The sequence below is a fragment of the Carcharhinus amblyrhynchos genome, chromosome 2, assembly GCF_965287045.1.
Source record: "Carcharhinus amblyrhynchos chromosome 2, sCarAmb.v2.hapA, whole genome shotgun sequence".
Taxonomy (NCBI): domain Eukaryota; kingdom Metazoa; phylum Chordata; class Chondrichthyes; order Carcharhiniformes; family Carcharhinidae; genus Carcharhinus; species Carcharhinus amblyrhynchos.
The window spans coordinates 149,959,763-149,981,928 of NC_137325.1; the positions used below are offsets into that span (position 1 = coordinate 149,959,763).

Sequence of the window (22,166 nt, forward strand, 5' to 3'; positions counted from 1 at the left end):
GGGATGTTTTGCTACAAATGTGAGGCCACACCTGGAGTATTGTATACAGTTTTGGTCTCCTTATCTGAACATAAGAACATAAGAAATAGGAGCAGGAGTAGGCCATCTAGCCCTTCGAGCCTGCCCCGCCATTCAATAAGATCATGGCTGATCTGTTGTGGCTCAGTTCCACTTTCCCACCCTCTCCCCATAACCCTTAATCCCCTCTCTTATCAAGAGCCCATCAACCCGCTTCTTAAAAATATTTAGCGAGGCAGCCTCCACCACTTCAACGGGCAGAGAATTCCAGAGATTCACCGCCCTTTGAGTGAAGAAGTTCCTCCTCAACTCCGTTCTAAACCGCCTCCCCTTTATCTTGAGGCTGTGCCCCCTAGTCCTACTGTCTTTTTTGAGCGGGAAGAGTCTCTCCACCTCTATCCTATCCATCCCATTCATCATCTTATACGTCTCAATGAGATCTCCCCTCATTCTTCTAAACTCTAACGAGTACAAGCCTAGTTTATTCAGCCTCTCCTCATAGCTCAATCCCCTCAACTCCGGTATCAGCCTAGTAAACCTCCTCTGCACTCCCTCCAGGGCCAAAATATCCTTGCGCAGGTGCGGCGCCCAAAACTGCACACAGTACTCCAGCTGCGGCCTCACCAATGCCCTATACAGCTGCAGCAAGACCTCCCTACTTTTATATTCAATCCCCCTCGCTATGAAGGATGTCCTTGCTATAGAGGGAGCACAGCGAAGGTTTACCAGGCTGATTCCTGGGGTGGCAGGTCTGTCAGATGAGGAGAGATTAAGTTGGTTAGGATTATGTTTACTGGAGTTTAGAAGAGTGAAAGGGGATCTCATAGCAACTTATAAAATTCTAACAGGGTTAGACAGGGTAGATTCAGAAAGAATGTTCCCAATGGTGGGGGAGTCTAGAACTAGGGGTCATAGTTTGAGGATAAGGGATAAACCTTTTAGAACTGAGGTGGGGAGAAATTTCTTCACCCAGAGGGTGGGGAATGTGTGGAATTCACTCCCACAGAATGTAGCTGAGGTATCTTTACTCAGAGGGTAGTAAGGGTGTGGAATGCCCTGCCTGCAGCAGTTGTGGACTTGCCAACTTTAAGGGCGTTCAAATGGTCAGTGGATAGGCATATGGATAACATTGGAATAGTTTAGGTTAGAGGGTCATTAGATTGGTTCCACTGGTCGGTGCAACATCGAAGGCAGAAGGGCCTGTACTGCGCTGTAATGTTCTATGTTCTAAAATGTTGTCTGATTTCAAGAAGAAATTAGATTTCGCTCTTGGGGCTAAAGGGATCGAGGGATATGGAGGGAAAAGGGATCAGGATATTGAATTTGATGATCAGCCATGAGGCCGAATGGCCTCCTCCTGGTTCTAGCTGCTGTCAGTGTTTAACTCCACATTCACTCCAGTTCACGGGGCAGTGTTTAACCCCACATTCACTCCAGTTTACAGGGCAGTGTTTAACTCCACATTCACTCCAGTTCACAGGGCAGTGTTTAACCCCACATTCACTCCAGTTCACGGGGCAGTGTTTAACCCCACATTCACTCCAGTTCACAGGGCAGTGTTTAACCCCACATTCACTCCAGTTCACGGGGCAGTGTTTAACCCCACATTCACTCCAGTTCACGGGGCAGTGTTTAACCCCACATTCACTCCAGTTCACGGGGCAGTGTTTAACTCCACATTCACTCCAGTTCACGGGGCAGTGTTTAACTCCACATTCACTCCAGTTCACGGGGCAGTGTTTAACCCCACATTCACTCCAGTTCACGGGGCAGTGTTTAACCCCACATTCACTCCAGTTCACGGGGCAGTGTTTAACTCCACATTCACTCCAGTTCACGGGGCAGTGTTTAACCCCACATTCACTCCAGTTCACAGGGCAGTGTTTAACTCCACATTCACTCCAGTTCACGGGGCAGTGTTTAACTCCACATTCACTCCAGTTCACGGGGCAGTGTTTAACTCCACATTCACTCCAGTTCACGGGGCAGTGTTTAACCCCACATTCACTCCAGTTCACAGGGCAGTGTTTAACCCCACATTCACTCCAGTTCACGGGGCAGTGTTTAACTCCACATTCACTCCAGTTCACAGGGCAGTGTTTAACCCCACATTCACACCAGTTCACGGGGCAGTGTTTAACTCCACATTCACTCCAGTTCACGGGGCAGTGTTTAACTCCACATTCACTCCAGTTCACGGGGCAGTGTTTAACCCCACATTCACTCCAGTTCACGGGGCAGTGTTTAACCCCACATTCACACCAGTTCACGGGGCAGTGTTTAACTCCACATTCACTCCAGTTCACAGGGCAGTGTTTAACTCCACATTCACTCCAGTTCACGGGGCAGTGTTTAACTCCACATTCACTCCAGTTCACGGGGCAGTGTTTAACTCCACATTCACTCCAGTTCACGGGGCAGTGTTTAACCCCACATTCACTCCAGTTCACAGGGCAGTGTTTAACCCCACATTCACTCCAGTTCACGGGGCAGTGTTTAACTCCACATTCACTCCAGTTCACGGGGCAGTGTTTAACTCCACATTCACTCCAGTTCACGGGGCAGTGTTTAACCCCACATTCACTCCAGTTCACGGGGCAGTGTTTAACCCCACATTCACTCCAGTTCACGGGGCAGTGTTTAACTCCACATTCACTCCAGTTCACGGGGCAGTGTTTAACTCCACATTCACTCCAGTTCACAGGGCAGTGTTTAACTCCACATTCACTCCAGTTCACGGGGCAGTGTTTAACTCCACATTCACTCCAGTTCACGGGGCAGTGTTTAACTCCACATTCACTCCAGTTCACGGGGCAGTGTTTAACTCCACATTCACTCCAGTTCACGGGGCAGTGTTTAACTCCACATTCACTCCAGTTCACGGGGCAGTGTTTAACCCCACATTCACACCAGTTCACGGGGCAGTGTTTAATTTGATCATACCTGTTTCCAGCCACATCCAGTACATGTATCTCAGATGCCTTTGCAAGTTCAGGAGGGAGATGTGTTAAGCGGTTGTCACGGAGACTCAGCACATTTAAACTCACACAGCCTCCTATTTCAGCTGGGAAAGATACCAGCCGGTTCCGATCCACATTCAAGTTTGTTAGTTTCTTCAGCTTTCCAATAGATTTGGGGAGGGTCTGAAATTAACCCAGAAAAGAAGCAAGTGGATTTATTCATTTCCATCCCCAGCACCTTTCACGATAACAGGAGGTCTGAACACTAAATAATTACTGCATAAGATTCCAAGTAGAATTCCCTTGCTGTTCATTGAACTAAGCCATTTTTATCCAACCAATGGACCAGACAGTCAAACAAAGATAATTCCAACACTCCCTCAGCACTGACCCTCTGACAGTGTGGCACCAGGCACCCTGTATTGAAGTGTCCACACTCCCCATTGCAGCTGCTACTTAGCCTGGATGATATTGAAAAGACTGCTGTTCTGGGCCTGAAGGTTATACGAGCAGCTCGGCGCAGTGCCCACTCACCGTTAGCAGGTTCTCAGTGAGGATCAGCTCTGTCAGATGTGTGCATTCACCCACTGCCTCCGTTAATTGTGTTAACCGATTCTGATCCACCTTCAGAATGGACAACTGCTTCAACTGACCTAGAAACGCAACAAGATTGTCAAAAAAGAAAGCCCAGGTTGACCACATATTCATAAGATATAGGAGCAGAAGTAGGCCATTTGGCCCATCGAGTCCACTCCGCCATTCGATCGTGGCTGATATGCTCATCTCCATTTTCCTGCCTTCTCCCCATAACCCTTCAACCCCATTACCAATTAAAATTCTATCTAACTCCTCCTTAAATTTACTCACTGTCCCAACATCCACCGATTCCACAGATTCACAACTCAGAGAAGTGATTTCTCCTCAACTCTGTTTTAAATTTGCTGCCTCTTATCCTAGGATTATGACCTCTCATGCTATCATTTAATATACCTCAATTTGATCTCCCCTCATTCTTCCAAATTCCAGAGAGTATCGGCCTAAACTGTTCAATCTCTCTTCATACAACAAACCCTTCATCTCTGGAATCAATCTAGTCAACCTCCTCTGGACTGCCCCCAATACCACTACATCTTTCCTCAAATAAGACGACCAAAACTGTGCACAATACTCCAGGTGGGGCCTCATCAATGCCTTGTATAGTTGCAGCATCACTTCCTTCCCTTTATATTCTATTCCTTCAGCTATTATTCCCAACATTCCATTTGATTTCTTTATTATGCTGTAGCTGCATGCTAGTTTTCTGTGACTCATGAACAAGGACACTCAGATCCCTCTGCACTGGAGCACCCTGGAGTCTCTCCCCATTTCATCTTCCCATTTTTTTCGGCCAATATGCATGACCTCATACTTATGTGACCCGATTCCAAATCTTCTAACTCACAGACCACAATCAGTAAGGATAGGCAACAACACCTCCTCCACAATCATCCTCAACACCAGTGCCCCTCAAGGCTGTGTTCTCAGCTCCCTACTATACTCCTTATACACCGATGACGAACTGTGTGGCCAAATTCCTTTCCAATTTGATATTCAAGTTTGCTGATGACACCACCATAGTGAGTCGGATCTCAAACAATGACGAGACAGAGTGCAGGAATGAGACAGAGAATCTGAAGAACTGGTGCGCAACAATAATCTCTCCCTCAATGTCAACAAAACAATAGGAGATTGTCAACAACTTCAGGAAGTGTAAAGGAGAACATGCACCTGTCTACATTAATGGGAACAAAGTAGACATAGTCGAGAGCTTCAAGTTTTTAGGTGTCCAGATCACCAACCTGTCCTGGTCGCCCCATGTCGACACTATAGTTAAGAAAGCCCCACCAACGCCTCTACTTTCTGAGGAGACTAAGGAAATTTGGCATGTCAGCTACGAGTCTCACCAACTTTTACAGACGCACCATAGAAAGCATTCTTTCTGGTTGTATCACAGCTTGGTATGGGCTCCTGCTCTGCCCAAGATTGCAAGGAACTACAAAAGGTCGTGAATGTAGCTCAGTCCATCACACAAACCATACATTGACTCTGTCTACACTTCCCACTGCCTCAGAAAAGCAGCCGGCATAACAAAGACCGGACATTCTCACTTCCACCTTCTTCCCTCAGGAGAAAGATACAAAAGTTTGAGGTCACGTACCAACGTACTCAAGAACAGCTTCTTCCCTGCTGCTGTCAGACTTTTGAATGGACCTACCTCGCATTACATTGATCTTTCTCTGCACCCAAGCTGTGACTGTAACACTACATTCTGCACTCTCTCTTTCCCTTCTCTATGAATAATGTGCTTTGTCTGTACAGCATGCAAAAAACAATACTTTTCATTGTATACAGATACATGTGACAATAATAAATCAAATCTCAACTCAATATCCAATAGCTGGAGACAACTTCCATCAAACAGGACAAAACAGCCAGATGGCTAATTAACTCTTGCCCACCCTCCATCCTCATTGTTAGGGAATAGAACTGGTTTAAACATATATTGATATCTATTTAAAAGATAAGGAATAAATTTAGGATTAATATGTGTTACTGTGTTTATCTGCAAAGGATTAAACTTTTAGTTAGCTTTATGTTAAACAAAGATAGAACATTACAGCACAGTACAGGCCCTTCGGCCCTCAATGTTGCGCCCAGCTATATCTAATCCCAAGATCAAGCTATCCCCTCCCTATCATTCCAGAGTGCTCCATGTGCCTATCCAATAACCGCTTGAAAGTTCCTAAAGTGTCCGACTCCACTATCACAGCAGGCAGTGCATTCCACACCCCAACCACTCTCTGAGTAAAGAATCTACCTCGGACATCCCTCCTATATCTCCCACCATGAACCTTATAGTTATGCCCCCTAGTAACAGCTACATCCACCCAAGGAAATAGTCTCTGAACATCCACTCTATCTATCCCCCTCATCATCTTATAAACCTCTATTAAGTTGCCTAACAGATGTCTGCATGTCTTTGGCTTTTAGCTCCACTTTAGACTTTCCCTGTGTTGTTCTTGAGGTTTTATGGTGTAAGAACAATTAGAAATTAAAAAACTAAGCTGTTGCTTAGCAACCAGAAGCTGTCCCTACATTGTAGAAACATTTGTGTTCAGTTTGAAGCAGCTGATGCTATTCACAGAGGCTGTCAATGTTGGCAGGACGATACAGGATGTGGGAAACAAGTCCCACCCGCTAAAGAACAGCCAGAAATCAGGGAATGACTGATCCAGGAAATTAAAGGAGTAAACGACAGAAGTCTAGGAAAGGGTTCTGTCCAGTGGAGTCAGGAGCAGAGACAAAGATGCCCAGTTAAAGACAGAACTGCAAGGTACAGACCAGGTGATGTTGCCTAGTGAGAAGGCACATATCTGAAATAACCTGATGATTGGAGGCAGCTTAATACAGCCTGTGAAGCAGTAGTGTTTGGTATCTGATAGATTGCACAGAAGCATGAATGCACATGGCAATCCAGGGCATAGGAATACTGAAAGGAAGAAATCCTTGGTGAAGGCATCCAAAGAAAAGCATGGCATGGGTGAAGATTCCCAAATGTGTTCTTCTAGAGTGAAATTTGCAAACACTCTTGTGAAAGTCAGAATTCCAGTCTGGGAGAACTGATGAGAAATCAGGAGTTTAACAGCACAGAAAGAGGATCTTCAGACCATCCTATTGGGTGGAGCTGCCACTTGGTTTCAGAGTGTGGTATGCTTGACCACATTTCACCTAAAAGACCATAGGACGTAGGGAGCAGAAGTAGGCCATTTGGCCCATCGAATCTGCTCTGTTATTCAGCAAGATCATGATTGATCTGATGTGATAATCCTCAACTCCATTTTCCTGCCTTATCCCCATAACCCTCGATTCCCTTACTGATTAAAAACCTCTCTATCTCAGCCGTGAACAGATTTAACGACCCAGTCTCTACAGCCAAAAGATTCACTGCCCTCCGGGAAGAAATTCCTCCCCATTTCTGCCTGTTGGTTTACATGGACACCTTATTTACTTGATAACATTAGAGTATAAGATATGTTTTGCAAACCTTATAAAGCTGTATATGAAGCTAAAGCTGGGGTGAAGAATTAGCTAATATATTCTTGTTTAAACAATTATTTTTTTCTTGAAAGTTAGTCAGCTTTCCTGTGATCCATTTTTATATCTATTGAGCCAGGGTTCCGATCTGGAAGTGGACTGCCCAGTACTAACACCATGGCCTGCCAAGCCCCCTGGACCAGGCGTCCCTGCACATTAACCTGCAAACAGTACTCACCAATGCCATCAGGTATTGACTCCAGTGGGTTCTGAGAGAGCAACAGATCAGTCAGCGCCACCAGTCCACTGAGCTCATTTGGGAGCATCTCCAGTTTATTTTCCGAAACATCCAGGCAGACAAGACGTCTCAGGTTTCCCAATTCCTAAAATAAGGAAGAGAGCAGGACACTCAGTCAGGACAAATCCCACTGTCCCACTTCATTCTCACCCATTCATAACCTACCTGTGGACCAATCAGAAAACTGCACAGCCATGTCTCATTGCTCCAGTTACACTCCAGCACAGGGAACAACACTCCAAAAACAGTACAAATCATCTGGTGACATTGATAGACAGCCCACTTCACCTAGTCTCTCCATGCTGCACGCTGTGGCAGTGAGGGGGAGAGGACAGCAGGACTCAATCTCACTCGTTCCGTTCGGAGATATTAAGAGCCCGATTAACCAAATTGGAGAAACCCAAAAATCAGCTACATTAAATTACCCATCAGCCACCCTGAACCAAATTACCCATCGCCTCCTCCAAGTAACGAGGACATCATAAGAAAAGAAAATGCTATTCCCTAACAAACTGAAAAAACAATGGCAGTAACACATAAAACACAGTATTCCAGATCCATCCAAGATCACTGAACTGGAGAAAGCACTAAGTGGAACTGACAATGGTTCTCTGCAATAAGGAGTGGGAGTCCAGGTGGCTGAGTTGCCTGCCTGTTACTAGAAGCGGGACATCTGCTTCAGGTTGGAGAAGACGCTGAAATGGGAGGAGGATCCAGTGGTCGGTGTTGGTACAAGATAGCCAGGATGAAGGAGGAGGTTCTGCATAATGAGAAGCTATGCACCAAATTAAGAAGCAGAACCGCAAACATAATCATTGAATTAAACCAGATTAGAGAAATAAATCCCTGGTTCAAAGGTGTAAGAGAAGTGGGTTCCTGGCACCTGTACTGGGGAAAATGGGATTTGAACCACTGGGATGGTCTACACAGGAACAGTGCTGGGCCTGAGGTTTTAGGCAAGTTCCATATTTAGGGAAGTGGAGAGAATTTTAAACTAAATCGTGGGGGCAAGGGATCAAACTTAGGTAGACTTGGTAAATCAAAGTGTAGAAGCAAGGCAAGAGAGAAAGTTACTAATATGGGAAATGATAAACAGACCGTGTCAGGGAGGGACAGAGTATAAATCTAAGAATAAACCAGTAGATAAGATTAGACGAGGACAAAACTGAAGACCCTGTATCTAAATGCACAGAACATTCAAAACAAAACCGATAAATTGATTGTGCAAATAGTAATTAATAACTACACACTCCCTGGGACTTCCTCCCTAACTGCACTGTACCCACACCTCAGGGGCTGGAGAGATTCAAGTCTCACCACAGTGAGGTCAAGAGGCAATCAGGGATGGGCAATAAATGCTGGCTTAGTTAGTGATACCCACATTCCACAACATGAATTTTGAGAAAAATCCCTCTGTCTGGGTTTGCTCTGTCTCCACATCTGAGCCCGAACCATCAGGGTCCCGAGGGCTGCCTCAGGAGGTTTGAGACTGAGAACTTCTAGCAGTTTCTCTTACCGGTGGCAGTGCCGTGAGTTGATTCCTGTCCAACCAGAGTTCCCGCAGATTTGGCAAAGCTCCTAAAGTGTCTGGCTAAAAAACAAGAAATAAAGGAATTACTATCGCACACAGAAGCACCCAAAGAACATTCAATTACAACATTGGAGGGGGGTGTATAGGCTGCACGCCGGGTGCAGAGGGGAGTGTAGGCTGACTGGGGCAGGACTATCTTCATTCACCTTCTGTTACCTTTTCAAAGGATTCTTGCAAGTTGGTTAAACATGATTTTCCCTGAGGAAATCCATGTGACTTTCCATAATTACCCTGCATTTGTCCATGTGAATTTTAACTCTGTCCCAAGCTAGTGTTTTGAGAAGTTAGTTGCTGAACTGACCCTGTTTTTGAACCCAGTGAATTGAGTTGGCTGAAAACTGATGCCTGCAATGCTGGAACTCTCACCAGGCAGCAGAGATAGATCATTCACTCCAAAGTTTGTAGTAAAAGCTTCAAACTTGTGTATTGTGTTGCTGAGCAGGTGTCCACATAATTGTGGAGGGAATGTTTGCAGAATCTTCACTAACGTTAACCGCCATTGACAATTTGGATAGGACATGACCACAGAGCTTAATGTGATCTGCTGGTTGTGAGATTGTTTAGCTCTACCCCGCATATGCTTGTGTTAACCTCAACTAAAGAACCAGCCGGGACTGGACAGCAGACTGCATTTTAAGCATGAATTGTGATTGTCTCCATAATATGGTACAACTTAGTACTGAGTGCCAGAATGAGAAACGTGGGTTCGAAACAACTGTACTAAAGTTAAATGAGGGTAGTTACAAAGGATGAGGGCAGGGTTGGATGAAGTGGACTGAGAAAGAAGTTCAGCAGGAAAGACAGTTACCAGCAATAGCAGATGTTGATGGAAGTTAAGCATTTATAGTTGAAGGAATAGAATATAAAGGTAAGGAAGTGATGCTGCAACTATACAAGACATTGATGAGGCCCCACCTGGAGTGTTGTGCAGTTTTGGTCCCCTTGTTTGAGGGAGGATCTATTGGCATTGGGGGCAGTTCAGAGGAGGTTGACTAGATTGATTCCAGAGATGAGGGGTTTGTTGTATGAAGACAGATTGAACAGTTTAGGCCGAAACTCTCTGGAATTTAGAAGAATGAGGGGAGATCAAATTGAGGTATAAAAAAATGATAAAAGATATGGATAAAGCGGACGTTGAGCAGATGCTTTCTCTTGTGGGGCTTCTAGGGCGAGAGGTCAGTCTTAGGATAAGGGCAACAAATTTAAAACAGTTGAGGAGGAACTAGAGGGACCTCGGGGTCCTTGTGCATGAGTCGCAAAAACCCAGCTTGCAGGTGCAGCAGGTGGTCAGGAAGGCGAATGGGATGCTGGCCTTCATAGCGAGGGGGATTGAATATAAAAGTAGGGAGGTCTTGCTGCAGCTGTATAGGGCATTGGTGAGGCCGCAGCTGGAGTACTGTGTGCAGTTTTGGGCGCCGCACCTGCGCAAGGATATTTTGGCCCTGGAGGGAGTGCAGAGGAGGTTTACTAGGCTGATACCGGAGTTGAGGGGATTGAGCTATGAGGAGAGGCTGAATAAACTAGGCTTGTACTCGTTAGAGTTTAGAAGAATGAGGGGAGATCTCATTGAGACGTATAAGATGATGAATGGGATGGATAGGATAGAGGTGGAGAGACTCTTCCCGCTCAAAAAAGACAGTAGGACTAGGGGGCACAGCCTCAAGATAAAGGGGGGGCGGTTTAGAACGGAGTTGAGGAGGAACTTCTTCACTCAAAGGGTGGTGAATCTCTGGAATTCTCTGCCCGTTGAAGTGGTGGAGGCTGCCTCGCTAAATATTTTTAAGAAGCGGGTTGATGGGTTCTTGATAAGAGAGGGGATTAAGGGTTATGGGGAGAGGGCGGGAAAGTGGAACTGAGCCACAACAGATCAGCCATGATCTTATTGAATGGCGGGGCAGGCTCGAAGGGCTAGATGGCCTACTCCTGCTCCTATTTCTTATGTTCTTATGTTCTTATTTCTCCCAAAGGGTTGTGAATCTGTGCAATTCGCTGCCCCAAAGTGCAATGGATCCTAGGACAGTGAGAAAATTTGAGGAGGAGTTTGACAGAGTTTTAATTGGTAATGGGTTAAAGGGTTATGGGGAGAAGGCAGGAAAATGGGGGAGGAGGAGCATATCACCTATGATCGAATGGCAGAGCGGACTCGATGGGCTGAATGGCCTAATTCTGCTCCTATATCTTATCTTAGGAATTGATTCATTCATGCCTCACAACAAAGAGAAAAAGGATTCCAGGAATCAACCATGGAAGGTAAGGACAGTATTAAACTGAGGCTGACACAGAGTCTATAGAGGGATATAGAAAGGTTAAGTGAGTGGACAAAAACTTGGTAGATGGAATATAATGTAGGTAAATGTGAAGTTATGAACCTTGGTAGGGAGAACAAAGGAGCTGAATATTATTTCAATGGAGAAAGACAGCAGAAAGCTGCAGCACAGAGGGAGCTGGGGGTCCTCGTGCCTAAATCACAAAAAGCAGGTAATGGGAAAGGCAGATGGAACGGGGTATAAAACTAGAGAAGAATTGTTAAAACTATACAAGACACTAGTTAGACCACACCTGGAATACTCTCAACTGTTGACCACTTACCTAAGGAAATATATACTGGCATTGGAGGCAGGCCAGAGAAGGTTCACTAAGCTGATCCCGGGATTTTCTAATGAGGAGAGATTGGGCCAGTACTCATTGGCGTTTAGAGGAATGAGGGGTGACCTTATTAATGCATATAGTAGTGTCAGGGGGCTTGACACAGGGTAGATGCTAAGAGGTTGTTTCCCTTTGTGGGAGAGTCTAGGACCAGAATACAATCTCGGAGAAAGGGGGTCACCCGTTTCAGACCAAAATGAGGAGAAATTTCTTCTCTGGGAGGGGAGTGAATCTGTGGAATTCCTTACCACAGAAGCTGAGTCGTTCAGTACATTCGAGGCTGAATTAAACAGAGTTTTAGTCAGTAAGGGAATCGAGGGTTATGGGGATAAGACAGGAAAGTGGGAGTTGCAGATTTTCAAATCAGATCAGTGAATGGCAGAGCAGACTTGTTGGGCTGACTGACCGAATCTGCCCCTACTCCCGAGGATAGAATGGATGCTGACAGGTTGCAGCAAACTGATTCATTACCAGCACTTCCAGTTCATTGCTGCCCAGATCCAACTCCTCCAGTTTTACCAGGAAAGATAGAGACCTACAAAAGAAACAATACATTTGTAACTAATACAGACCCTCAGACAGGGCGCAGAACCTCCCCCCCCCAACTCCGCCAGAGACCCTTAGACAGTGCACAGAACCCCCCCACCCCCAGAGACCCTCAGACAGGGCGCAGAACCTCCGCCCCCCCCAACTCCGCCAGAGACCCTTAGACAGTGCACAGAACCCCCCCCCACCCCCAGAGACCCTCAGACAGGGCGCAGAACCTCCCCCCCCCCAACTCTGCCAGAGACCCTTAGACAGTGCACAGAACCCCCCCCACCCCCAGAGACCCTCAGACAGGGCGCAGAACCTCCCCCCCCCAACTCCGCCAGAGACCCTCAGACAGGGCGCAGAACCCCCCCAGACAGGGCGCAGAATCCCCCCCCCCCCAACTCCACCAGAGACCCTTAGACAGGGCACAGAACCCCCCCCACCCCCAGAGACCCTCAGACAGGGCGCAGAACCGCCCCCCCCAACTCCACCAGAGAACCTTAGACAGGGCACAGAACTCCCCCACCCCCAGAGACTCTCAGACAGGGCACAGAACACCCCCCCCCAGAGACCCTCAGACAGGGCACAGAACACCCCCAGACAGGGAGCAGACCCCCCCCCAGAGACCCTCAGACAGGGCGCAGAATCCCCCCCCCCCCAACTCCGCCAGAGACCCTTAGACAGGGCACAGAACCCCCTAGAGACCCTCAGACAGGGCACAGAACCCCCCCCAGAGACCCTCAGACAGGGCGCAGGACCACCACCACCCCCCCCCCCACCCCACTCCACCAGAGACCCTCAGACAGGGCACAGAACCCCCCCCCACTCCCAGAGACCCTCAGACAGGGAATCGATTCCCCCAGGGGCCCTTACACAAGGCACAGAACACCCCCCACCCCCAGAGACCCTCAGACAGGGAATCGATTCCCCCAGAGACCTTCAGAAAGGGGACTGAAATCTCCAGAAATCCCCCAGGCAGAATCGGTCAGGGAGGGGAGACTCCCCCCAGACCATGAGCAGGAGGGAGAGGAACTCGGAGCCGAGGCCAATAGAGACACATTTCACCAGTCACTGAGTAAATCAGACATTTCAAAAACTTTTCATCTTCATTTAATAAAGGGGATCACTCTCTTTTCACATTCCCAGTGCTGTCCAACGTCCTGCTCACCTGATGCGGTATATGGGAAATTCAGCCACGTGCTATGTGGGGGGAGGGGGCGCGGGGCGAGGGTGGAACGAGGCGAGGGGGAGCAGGAGCGGGGCGAGGGTGGAAGGGGGCAAGGTGAGGAGCAGGGCGAAATAGGACACACTGAAGACAAAACAGCAGGACACAGTGAAGTCATTCCACAGTTACTCACGTTGGCAGTGTCTTCAACAGGTTTTCTCGGAGTTCCAGTGTCACCAGGTTTGCTAAGCTAGAAATGGACAGAGTCAGACCAAACTCAATGAAACAGGCAGACATCTGGATTGTAACCACAGTAACTCTGCCCAGGCTGTGTTTAACCAAATTCTCCCAATCTGTTTTCAATTAGATAGTAACAATGTCAAAATAGTTACGATCATCCTCAACACCGGTGCCCCACAAGGCTGTGTTCTCAGCCCCCTACTATACTCCTTATACACCTATGACGGTGCGGACAAATTCCCCTCCAATTCGATTTTCAAGTTTGCTAATGACACCACCATAATGGGTTGGATCTCAAACAACAAGACAGAGAACAGGAATGAGGTAGATAATCTAGTGTACTGATGTGGCAACAATAATCTCTCTATCAATGTCAACAAAATGAAGGAGATTGTCATCGACTTCAGGAAGCGTAAAGGAGAACATGCCTCTGTTTACATCAACGGGGATGAAGTAGAAAGGGTTGAGCCTTCAAGCTTTTAGGTGCCCAGATCCCCAACCACCTGTCCTGGTCCTCCCATACTGACACTATAGTTAAGAAAGCCCCACCAATGCCTCTACTTTCTCAGAAGACTAAGGAAATTTGGCATGTCAGCTACGACTCTCACCAACTTTTACAGATGCACCATAGAAAGCATTCTTCCTGGTTGTTTCACAGCTTGTTATGGGCTCCTGCTCTGCCCAAGACCTCAAGTATCTACAAAAGATTGTGAGTGTAGCCCAATCCATCACGCAAACCAGCTTCCTAGCCATTGACTCTGTCTACACTTCCTGCTGTCTCGTTAAAGCAGCCAGCATAATTAAGGAGGACCCCACGCACCTCAGACATTCTCTCTTCCACCTTCTTCCTTCAGGAAAAAGATACAAAAGTCAGAGCTCATGTACCAATCGACTCAAAAACAGCTTCTTCCCTGCTGCTGTCAGACTTTTGAATGGATGCATTAAGTTGATCTTTCTCTACACCCTCGCTATGACTGTAACACTACATTCTGCACTCTCTCCTTTCCTTCTCTATGAACAGTATGTTTTGTCTATATAGCATACAAGAAACAATCCTTTTCTCTGTATGTTAACACATGTGACAATAATAAATCAAATCAATGCTAAGTGTAATTGTCATCACTGTTTGCATATGGAAGGAACTGACTTACTTTCCAATATCATTTGGCAGAGATTGCAGGGAGACATCATTGAGGGACAGGTGTGCGAGGATCCGTAACTGCGTGAATCCATCAGGCAGCCTGCAAGACAGACAATGTGAACACATGAGGGGGGAAGGCAGAAGGCAGACCAGGCAGGATGTGCACGCAGCATGGCAAGGTGGACTTAGCAGGGGAGGGGCCGCAAACGGCAAGGCAAACATACATCACGCACCCAAGGCAAACCAGCTATTTTGTTTGGTGTAAATCGAAGGAGATGCTGCTTCAGAACAAGGCTGCACTCCTGGAGACATCTGAATGGTTGCAGTATCAAAAATGCATTCATGGTTTTGGATACTCACGTATAAAGGTCTTTCTAGGGAATTATCCAACTGTATCCTGAGTTTGCAGGCTCCACACAGAAAATCACCCGAGACTAGAATTGAACTCAGGTCCCTGACACTGCAAGGCAGTAGTACCACCCCATTAGTAGTGAAATATTAGTAGAGGGAAGTGAATCAGTGGAATTTATCGCAGAAGGCAGCAGAGGCTGGATTGTTCAGTATTGTTCAAGGCTGAGGCAGATAGATTTTTAATCAGTAAGGGAATCAGAAGTGTTGAGATGAGAAAGTGGATTTGAGGTGGGTGGACAGGGGGAGGATAAGTCGCCTTAAGGATCAGCATGGATGTGTGTGTGTGGAGCCACAGGACATGGGTGAGGTTTTCAATGAATACTTCTCCACAGTGTTTATTGATTACGGGTGCTAAAGAAATAAGCGAATCAAGAGGTGACATCTTGGGTCACATGCATATTGGTAGGGAGGTGGTATCTGCAGCCTTACAGCACAGAAGGTGTATAGACTCCCTGGGCCTGATCAAGCGCATCCTTGGATCTTATGGGAGGCTAGGGAAGAAATTGTAGAGACCCTTTCAGAGATAAGTGCTTCATTTCTCCCCACCGGTGAAGGTCCAGAAGACTGGAGGATGGCTACTGTTGTGCCGTTGTTTCAGAGGGGAAGCAAAGATAAGCCAGGGAATTATAGACCGGTGAGCCTGACATCAGTTGGGTAAGTTACTGGAGGGGATTCTGAGGGACAGAATCTACCAACATTCGAATAGTCACAATCTGATCAGAAACATCCATTTAGGATCTCATCCATGCTGAGGGGGGAAAGATTTAAAAGGGACCTGAGGGGCAACTTCTTCACAGAGGGCAGAGAGTGTATGGAATGGGCTGCAAACAAAGTGGTTGAGGCAGGTTCAATAGCAACATTGAAAATGAAGGGATTGGGCCAAATGTGGTCAATTGGGGCTCGCTGGGAGGGCACCATGGTTGGCATGGACTGGTTGGGCTGTTTCCATACTATATTGCTCTATGTCCCTAACATTCACATCAGATCAGTCATGGTCTCACTGAATGGTACTGCAGAGATGATGGCCCCAATGGCCTATTTCTGCTCCTACATCTTAGTGATTGCTCACTTCACCACCATCCCTCTTCAATTTGTGCTCTTCACACCAGGTGCCTCAAGAACAACTCCATTTTTTAAAATTCATTCACAGGGTGTGGGAATCAATGGCTAGGCTAGCATTTCATCCTTCTTAAGCCATTGCAGTCCAAGTGTAGGTACACCCACAGTGCTGTTAGGGAGGGAGTTCCAGGATTCTGACCCAGCGACAGTGAAGGAACGGCCGATATATTTCCAAATCAGGATAGTGAGTGACTCGGAGGGGAATCTCCAGGTGGGCGGTGTTCCCAGGTATCTGCTGCTCCTGTCCTTCTAGATGGAAGTGGTGGTGGGTTTGGAAGGTGTTGCCTAAGGAGTCTTGGTGAGTTGCTGCAGTGCATCTTGTAGATGGTACACACGGCTGTCACTGTGTGTTGGTGGTGGAGGGAGTGGATGTTTGTGGATGGGGTGCCAATCAAGAGTGGAGCTGCTTTATCCTGGATGGTGTTGAGCTTCTGGAATGTTGGAGCTGCACCCATCCAGACAAGTGGGGAGTATTCCATCACACTGCTGGCTTGTATCTCTAAGCATTGTTACTGTACCTGGAGAGGGGGTTCCCACTGAAATCAGCTATCTCCAGAGACTTGCAGAATTTAATACTTTCAGGAATCTCTGGGATATCTGCGGAGACAAAAACAAATCTCCCTACATTAATATCTGTCCTCACAGTAGGTTCCTCTGAACAGAAAATTCAGCAATACAGAACCGATGCAGAACACCACAGTGGAGTCAGAAATCTCAGCAGATCCATCAGTCCTGGGAGGAGGAGGAGAGATCTGCAGGATGTCAGGGATCAGGGTTGGTGTATAACACACACCAGGCAATGAAATAAAGGAAGCAAATACCATATAGCATAATGGTTAAATTAGACGAATAATCAGACAGTTAGAGTGGAAATACAATCAGAGAATTGGAATTCCATTAAAAACACATCTGTGGATGAAAAATCACTCAGGGGAAATAACTTGATTGCTGTAGAACTGCACCATTCATTACTGGTCTTCAGGGAAGTAAACCCTCAGGGAGCAGATTGGGAGACAACGCACTGTGGCTCCAACAAGAAATGGTTTATTAACAAACATAATACATACACACTCAGCAGTGGGTTCAGTTTAGTCGGCTGGTTCACGATGCAGAGCTAGGCCAACAGCACAAATTCCATTCCCGTACTGGCGGAGGTTATTCTACCTGACAGTTAATCCAATCTCTTAGGATTGATTCTACTAGTTTACCCACCACTGATGTAGGAGTAACTGGCTTAGAATTATTTCGTATTTCCTTTGCTCCCTTTTAAACAATGAAACTATATTTGCATTTCTCCAGCAGCTTCCTGTATCTTGAGAGGATTGGAAAATCATCCTCAGAACAGCTGTTGGATCCTCCCTTCATAAGCCTTGGAAACAATCCATCTGGCGCTGGCACCTTCTCAACTTTCAAGGATTCCAACTCTTGAGTACTTTTTAGAAGAGGTGACAGAGAAAATTGATGAAGGGAAGGCTGTGGATGTAGTTTATATGAACTTTAGTAAAGCATTTGACAAAGTTCCCCATGGCAGACTGGTACAAAAACTGAAATCACATGGGATTTGGGGTGGGCTGGCCAGATGGATACAGAACTGGCTTGGTTATAGGAGACAGAGAGTAGCAGTGGAAAGGTGTTTTTCAGAATGGAGACCAGTAGCTGGTGGTGTTCCACAGGGATCAGTGCTGGGACCTCTGTTGTTTGTTGTATACATAAATGATCTGGAGGGGAATGAGGGGGGTCTGATTAGTAAGTTTGTGAATGACACGAAGATTGGTGGAGTTGCTGATAGTGCTGGGGATTGCCAGAGGATACAACAGGATATCGTTAGATTGGAGACTTGGGCACAGAAATGACAGATGGAGTTTAATCCAGACAAATGTGAGGTGATGCATTTTGGAGGATCAAATTAAGGTGTAAATTATACTATAAATGGCAGAACCCTTCGGAACATTAACATACAGAGGGATCTGGGCGTGCAGGTCCACAGTTCCCTAAAAGTGGCAACACAGGCGGCCAAGGTGATTAAGAAGGTATATGGCATGCTTTTCTTCATCAGCCGGGGCACTGAGTACAGGAGTTGGGAAATCATGTTGCAGCTATATAAAACATTGGTTAGGCTGCATTTGGAGCATTGTGTGCAGTTCTGGTCACCACACTACCAGGATGTGGAAGCTTTGGAGAGAGTGCAAAGAATGTTCACCAGGTTGGTGCCTGGTCTCGAGGGTGTTGGCTCTGAGGAGAGGTTGAATACACGGGGATTGTTTTTATTGGAAAGACAGAGGCTGAGGGGAGACCTGTTAGAGGTCTACAAAATGGTGAGAGGCACAGACAGGGTGGATAGTCAGAGGTTCCTTCCCAGAATGGAAGTGTCAATTACACAGGGGGACACAGGTTCAGGGGGGGGGGGGGGGGGGGGGGGGGGGGAGTTTAAGGGAGATGTGCGGGGGAAGTTTTCACAGAGAGTGGTGGGTGCCTGGAATGCTCTGCCAGAGGAGCTGGTGGAAGCAGACACATTGGCAACATTTAAGAGGCACCTGGATGGGTACATAAATAGGGAGGGAATAGAGGGATAAGGGCAGAAGTACATATTTTTTGGTTCAATTAGGGTATCATGATTGCACAGGCTCGGAAGGCCGAAAGGCTTGTTCCAATGCTGTGCTTTGTACTTCCTCTCTATGATTATCCAGTCCAATATTTCAGTATTCCTTCTGGACTATTAAATCTGCATCATGCCTTTCCTTTGTAAACACACACACAATGTTTACTTAAAACCCTTCCCACAGCCTCTGCGTTGACACCCAAGTTCCCTTCTTCATCTCTGATAGGTTTCACCTTTTACTATAATATATTGGTAAAATATCTTTGGGTTTTCTTTAACTTTATTTGCTAATCTTTTTCCATGCTCTCTTGACAACTTGTGGGGGGGGGGGGGGGGGTGCAGATTTGGCAGTACTACTCTTATTTTTGGAGGGAACATGCCAGCTTTGTACATTTAGGATGTCAGTTTTTATTGTTTCCCACTGATTTATCCTCGAGCGATGCAGTCCAGCCAAGACCACTCTCATTCCAGCAAATTTTCCCTTTTGCCAGTACAAAACTTTTATTGATGTACACACAATCCCCATAATACACACACGCTCACCATTGCGAGAGATGTCAAGTTCGACAAGCTGCATGAAGTTTGCGACCTCCGGAGGCAGCCTCTGGATCTCATTGTCACTAAGTCCCAGTTTCCGCAGGTTTAACAATCTGAAGAAAGGCTGTTAGGCATAGAAATAGAAGTGAGAAGGGGTCTGAGTCTACTGAAGAGGTTGGAGTGGTGTACAAATAGAAAATTTACCTTCCTTGTGCAGTTTACAAACTGTTCAGTATCTTCTCCCTCCAACTTTTTGTCTCGTTTCCTCCAATCCTGCACAGTTCACACCCTTCCCGAGACACCCATTGCTGTTCTGGGCTCTCACATTCTCAGAATCCTTCTCAGGCATTAATTATCTCCCTCAACTCTCACTACTTCCCAGTCACACACACACACTGAGGTGTGCATGAGGTTGGAAGTGTTAAGCCAGTGGCTCATGCCTCCAAAATTATTTGTCCTAAACAATGCTGTCGCAAGCTCCTAATGCCAACTCCACCATTGTCACTCCAGAACCTGCTCAATCTCAGTCCTCCGTCCTACTCAATGTCTCCCCCCCGCCTCAGTCCAATTCCTTCTATCATGCCAGCCTGATCCACCATTGAGTCCACCACGAACCTCTTGAGTCTGCTTCATCATTCTGACTGATCAAGAATATTTATACCTCAGTTCTAATTACTGATCAGTCAGTCTTTGTCTCACATCGCTGATAAGCTGGATAGACCAAATCTATTTCCTTTGATGAAAGATTCCAGAACTAACAATATAATCTTGAAATTTGAGCAAGGCCATTCAACTATGATATGAGGAAGTACTTTGTCAGACAAAGGAGTGTGGAAACCTGGAACACTCTCCCTGGATGCTAGAATAATTGAAGTCCGCTAGACTAAGAGCGACTGTCTTTGTTCAGAAAGTACATTGAAGAATACTGATCAATGGCAGCTAAATGGAGTTGAGATACAGGTTGGCTGTTATCAAATACCGAGGGAGAACAGCTGAAAGGCCTTCCACTGTTCTCATGGTACAATTGCATCATGGCATGTTTAAAACAAGCCAGGCTCGGGTTGGCTCGCTAGCTTTTCTCTTCATTCAGTACATGCTAAGTACGGAAGCGAGAAACGTCTCTTTCCTGATACAATGATTGACAAGTGCAGAATGGAATCATTATCCACACCTCATTAACTCTCAAAGTAATGAATTATTAGTGCCAAAGCTAGCGGGTTGCCTGCCTGGTTAAGGGAATTTCGAAGCTCTCGAACAGGGAGAGTACTGAAACTAATATTAAACACACTCATCAGCCTTCAGTTCCAGAGAAACACTTCAGGAAACATTGCGACATGGCACAACAAACTGGGCAAGAACTGTTCAAATGCATCTTTTCAACACGGAAGCACTGCCTCAACTGGACAGGTTGCACATGTGAACATAGAAAACTACAGCACAAACAGGCCCTTCGGCCCACTAGTTGCACCGATCATATCCCTACCTAATAGGCCTAGCTATAACCCTCAATCCCAATGTGCTTGCAAAAACCTTTATCGGATGGGTAGCGTGTCAACGAGTTCCTTGGGGAGACTGCAGCTCTGATGAACAGGCGAGTAGAGCCCAGGGAAATTGCACATTCACAGGACAGGGCAAGTGAAGCCGAGGAAAGTTACTGCTCACAGACAGGAAAATCACACACACACTCAGGACAGGTACAACTATCAACAGGAAAATCACACACACACTCAGGGCAGGTACAACTACCAACAAGGATAATCATATTCACAGAACAGAGACAATTACAAACAGGAAAATGACACACTCACAGGAGCGGGGAAAGCAGAGCACAGGAGTGAGATAAAAACAGCCCAAAATGTCACACATCAACTTTCAGATATACAGAACACTGTCACAATAATAAGTCTGAAAGCATTTTACAATTGTGGGATTTGGTTACTGTGTGTAGGGGGGGGATTCAGTAGGATTTGGTTACTGTGTGTAGGGGGGGGGCTTCAGTGGGATTTGGTTACTGTGACCTCAAGTTCTGGACTCCCCACCATTGGGAACATTCTTTCTGAATCTACCCTGTCCAATCTTGTTAGAATTTTATACGTTTCTATGAGATTCCCTCTCACTCTTCTAAACTCCAGTGAATATCATCTTAACCGGCTCAGTCTCACCTCATATGACAGACCTGCCACCCCAGGAATCAGCCTGGTAAACCTTCACTGTACTCCCTCTATAGCAAGGACACCCTTCCTCAGATAAGGACACTAAAACTGTACACAATACTTTAAGTGTGGCCTCGCCAACACCCTACTCAATTGCTGCAAAATATCCCTGTCCCTATATTCAAATCCTCTTGCTATGAAGGCCAACATAACTCTATTATTCCTACGAAATATCAAATTTCATGGCCTGGGCCTCGGTACCTCCCTCTGCAACCGGATCCTGAACTTCCTAACTCACAGACCACAATCAGTAAGGAGAGGCAACAACACCTCCTCCACGATCATCCTCAACACCAGTGCCCCACAAGGCTGTGTTCTCAGCCCCCTACTATACTCCTTATACACCTATGGTCACGTGGCCAAATTCCCCTCCAATTCGATTTTCAAGTTTGCTGACGACAGTGGGTCGGATTTCAAACAATGATGAGACAGCGTGCAGGAATGAGATAGAGAATCTGGTGAACTGGTGCGGCGACAATACTCTCTCTTTCAATATCAACAAAACAAAGGAGATCATCATTGACTTCGGGAAGCGTCATCGAGAATATGCCACTGTCCACGAGGGCGAAGAAGAAAGGGTCCAGAGTCACAAGTTTTTACGTGTCCAGATCACTAACAACCTG

At 46.5% G+C, this 22,166-nt stretch overlaps 1 protein-coding gene across 1 annotated transcript in view; it reads right to left on the reverse strand.

Moving 5' to 3' along the window:
• The window catches only part of LOC145359617 (protein scribble homolog), a 226,077-nt gene that overhangs the window by 192,208 nt on the left and 11,703 nt on the right, over positions 1–22,166 (reverse strand). The window contains 9 exon segments of the mRNA XM_080214324.1: positions 2,962–3,161; positions 3,513–3,631; positions 7,291–7,435; positions 8,867–8,941; positions 12,059–12,122; positions 13,477–13,533; positions 14,675–14,764; positions 16,713–16,791; positions 19,337–19,454. Coding sequence (XP_080070450.1) covers positions 2,962–3,161; positions 3,513–3,631; positions 7,291–7,435; positions 8,867–8,941; positions 12,059–12,122; positions 13,477–13,533; positions 14,675–14,764; positions 16,713–16,791; positions 19,337–19,454 — 947 coding nt within the window.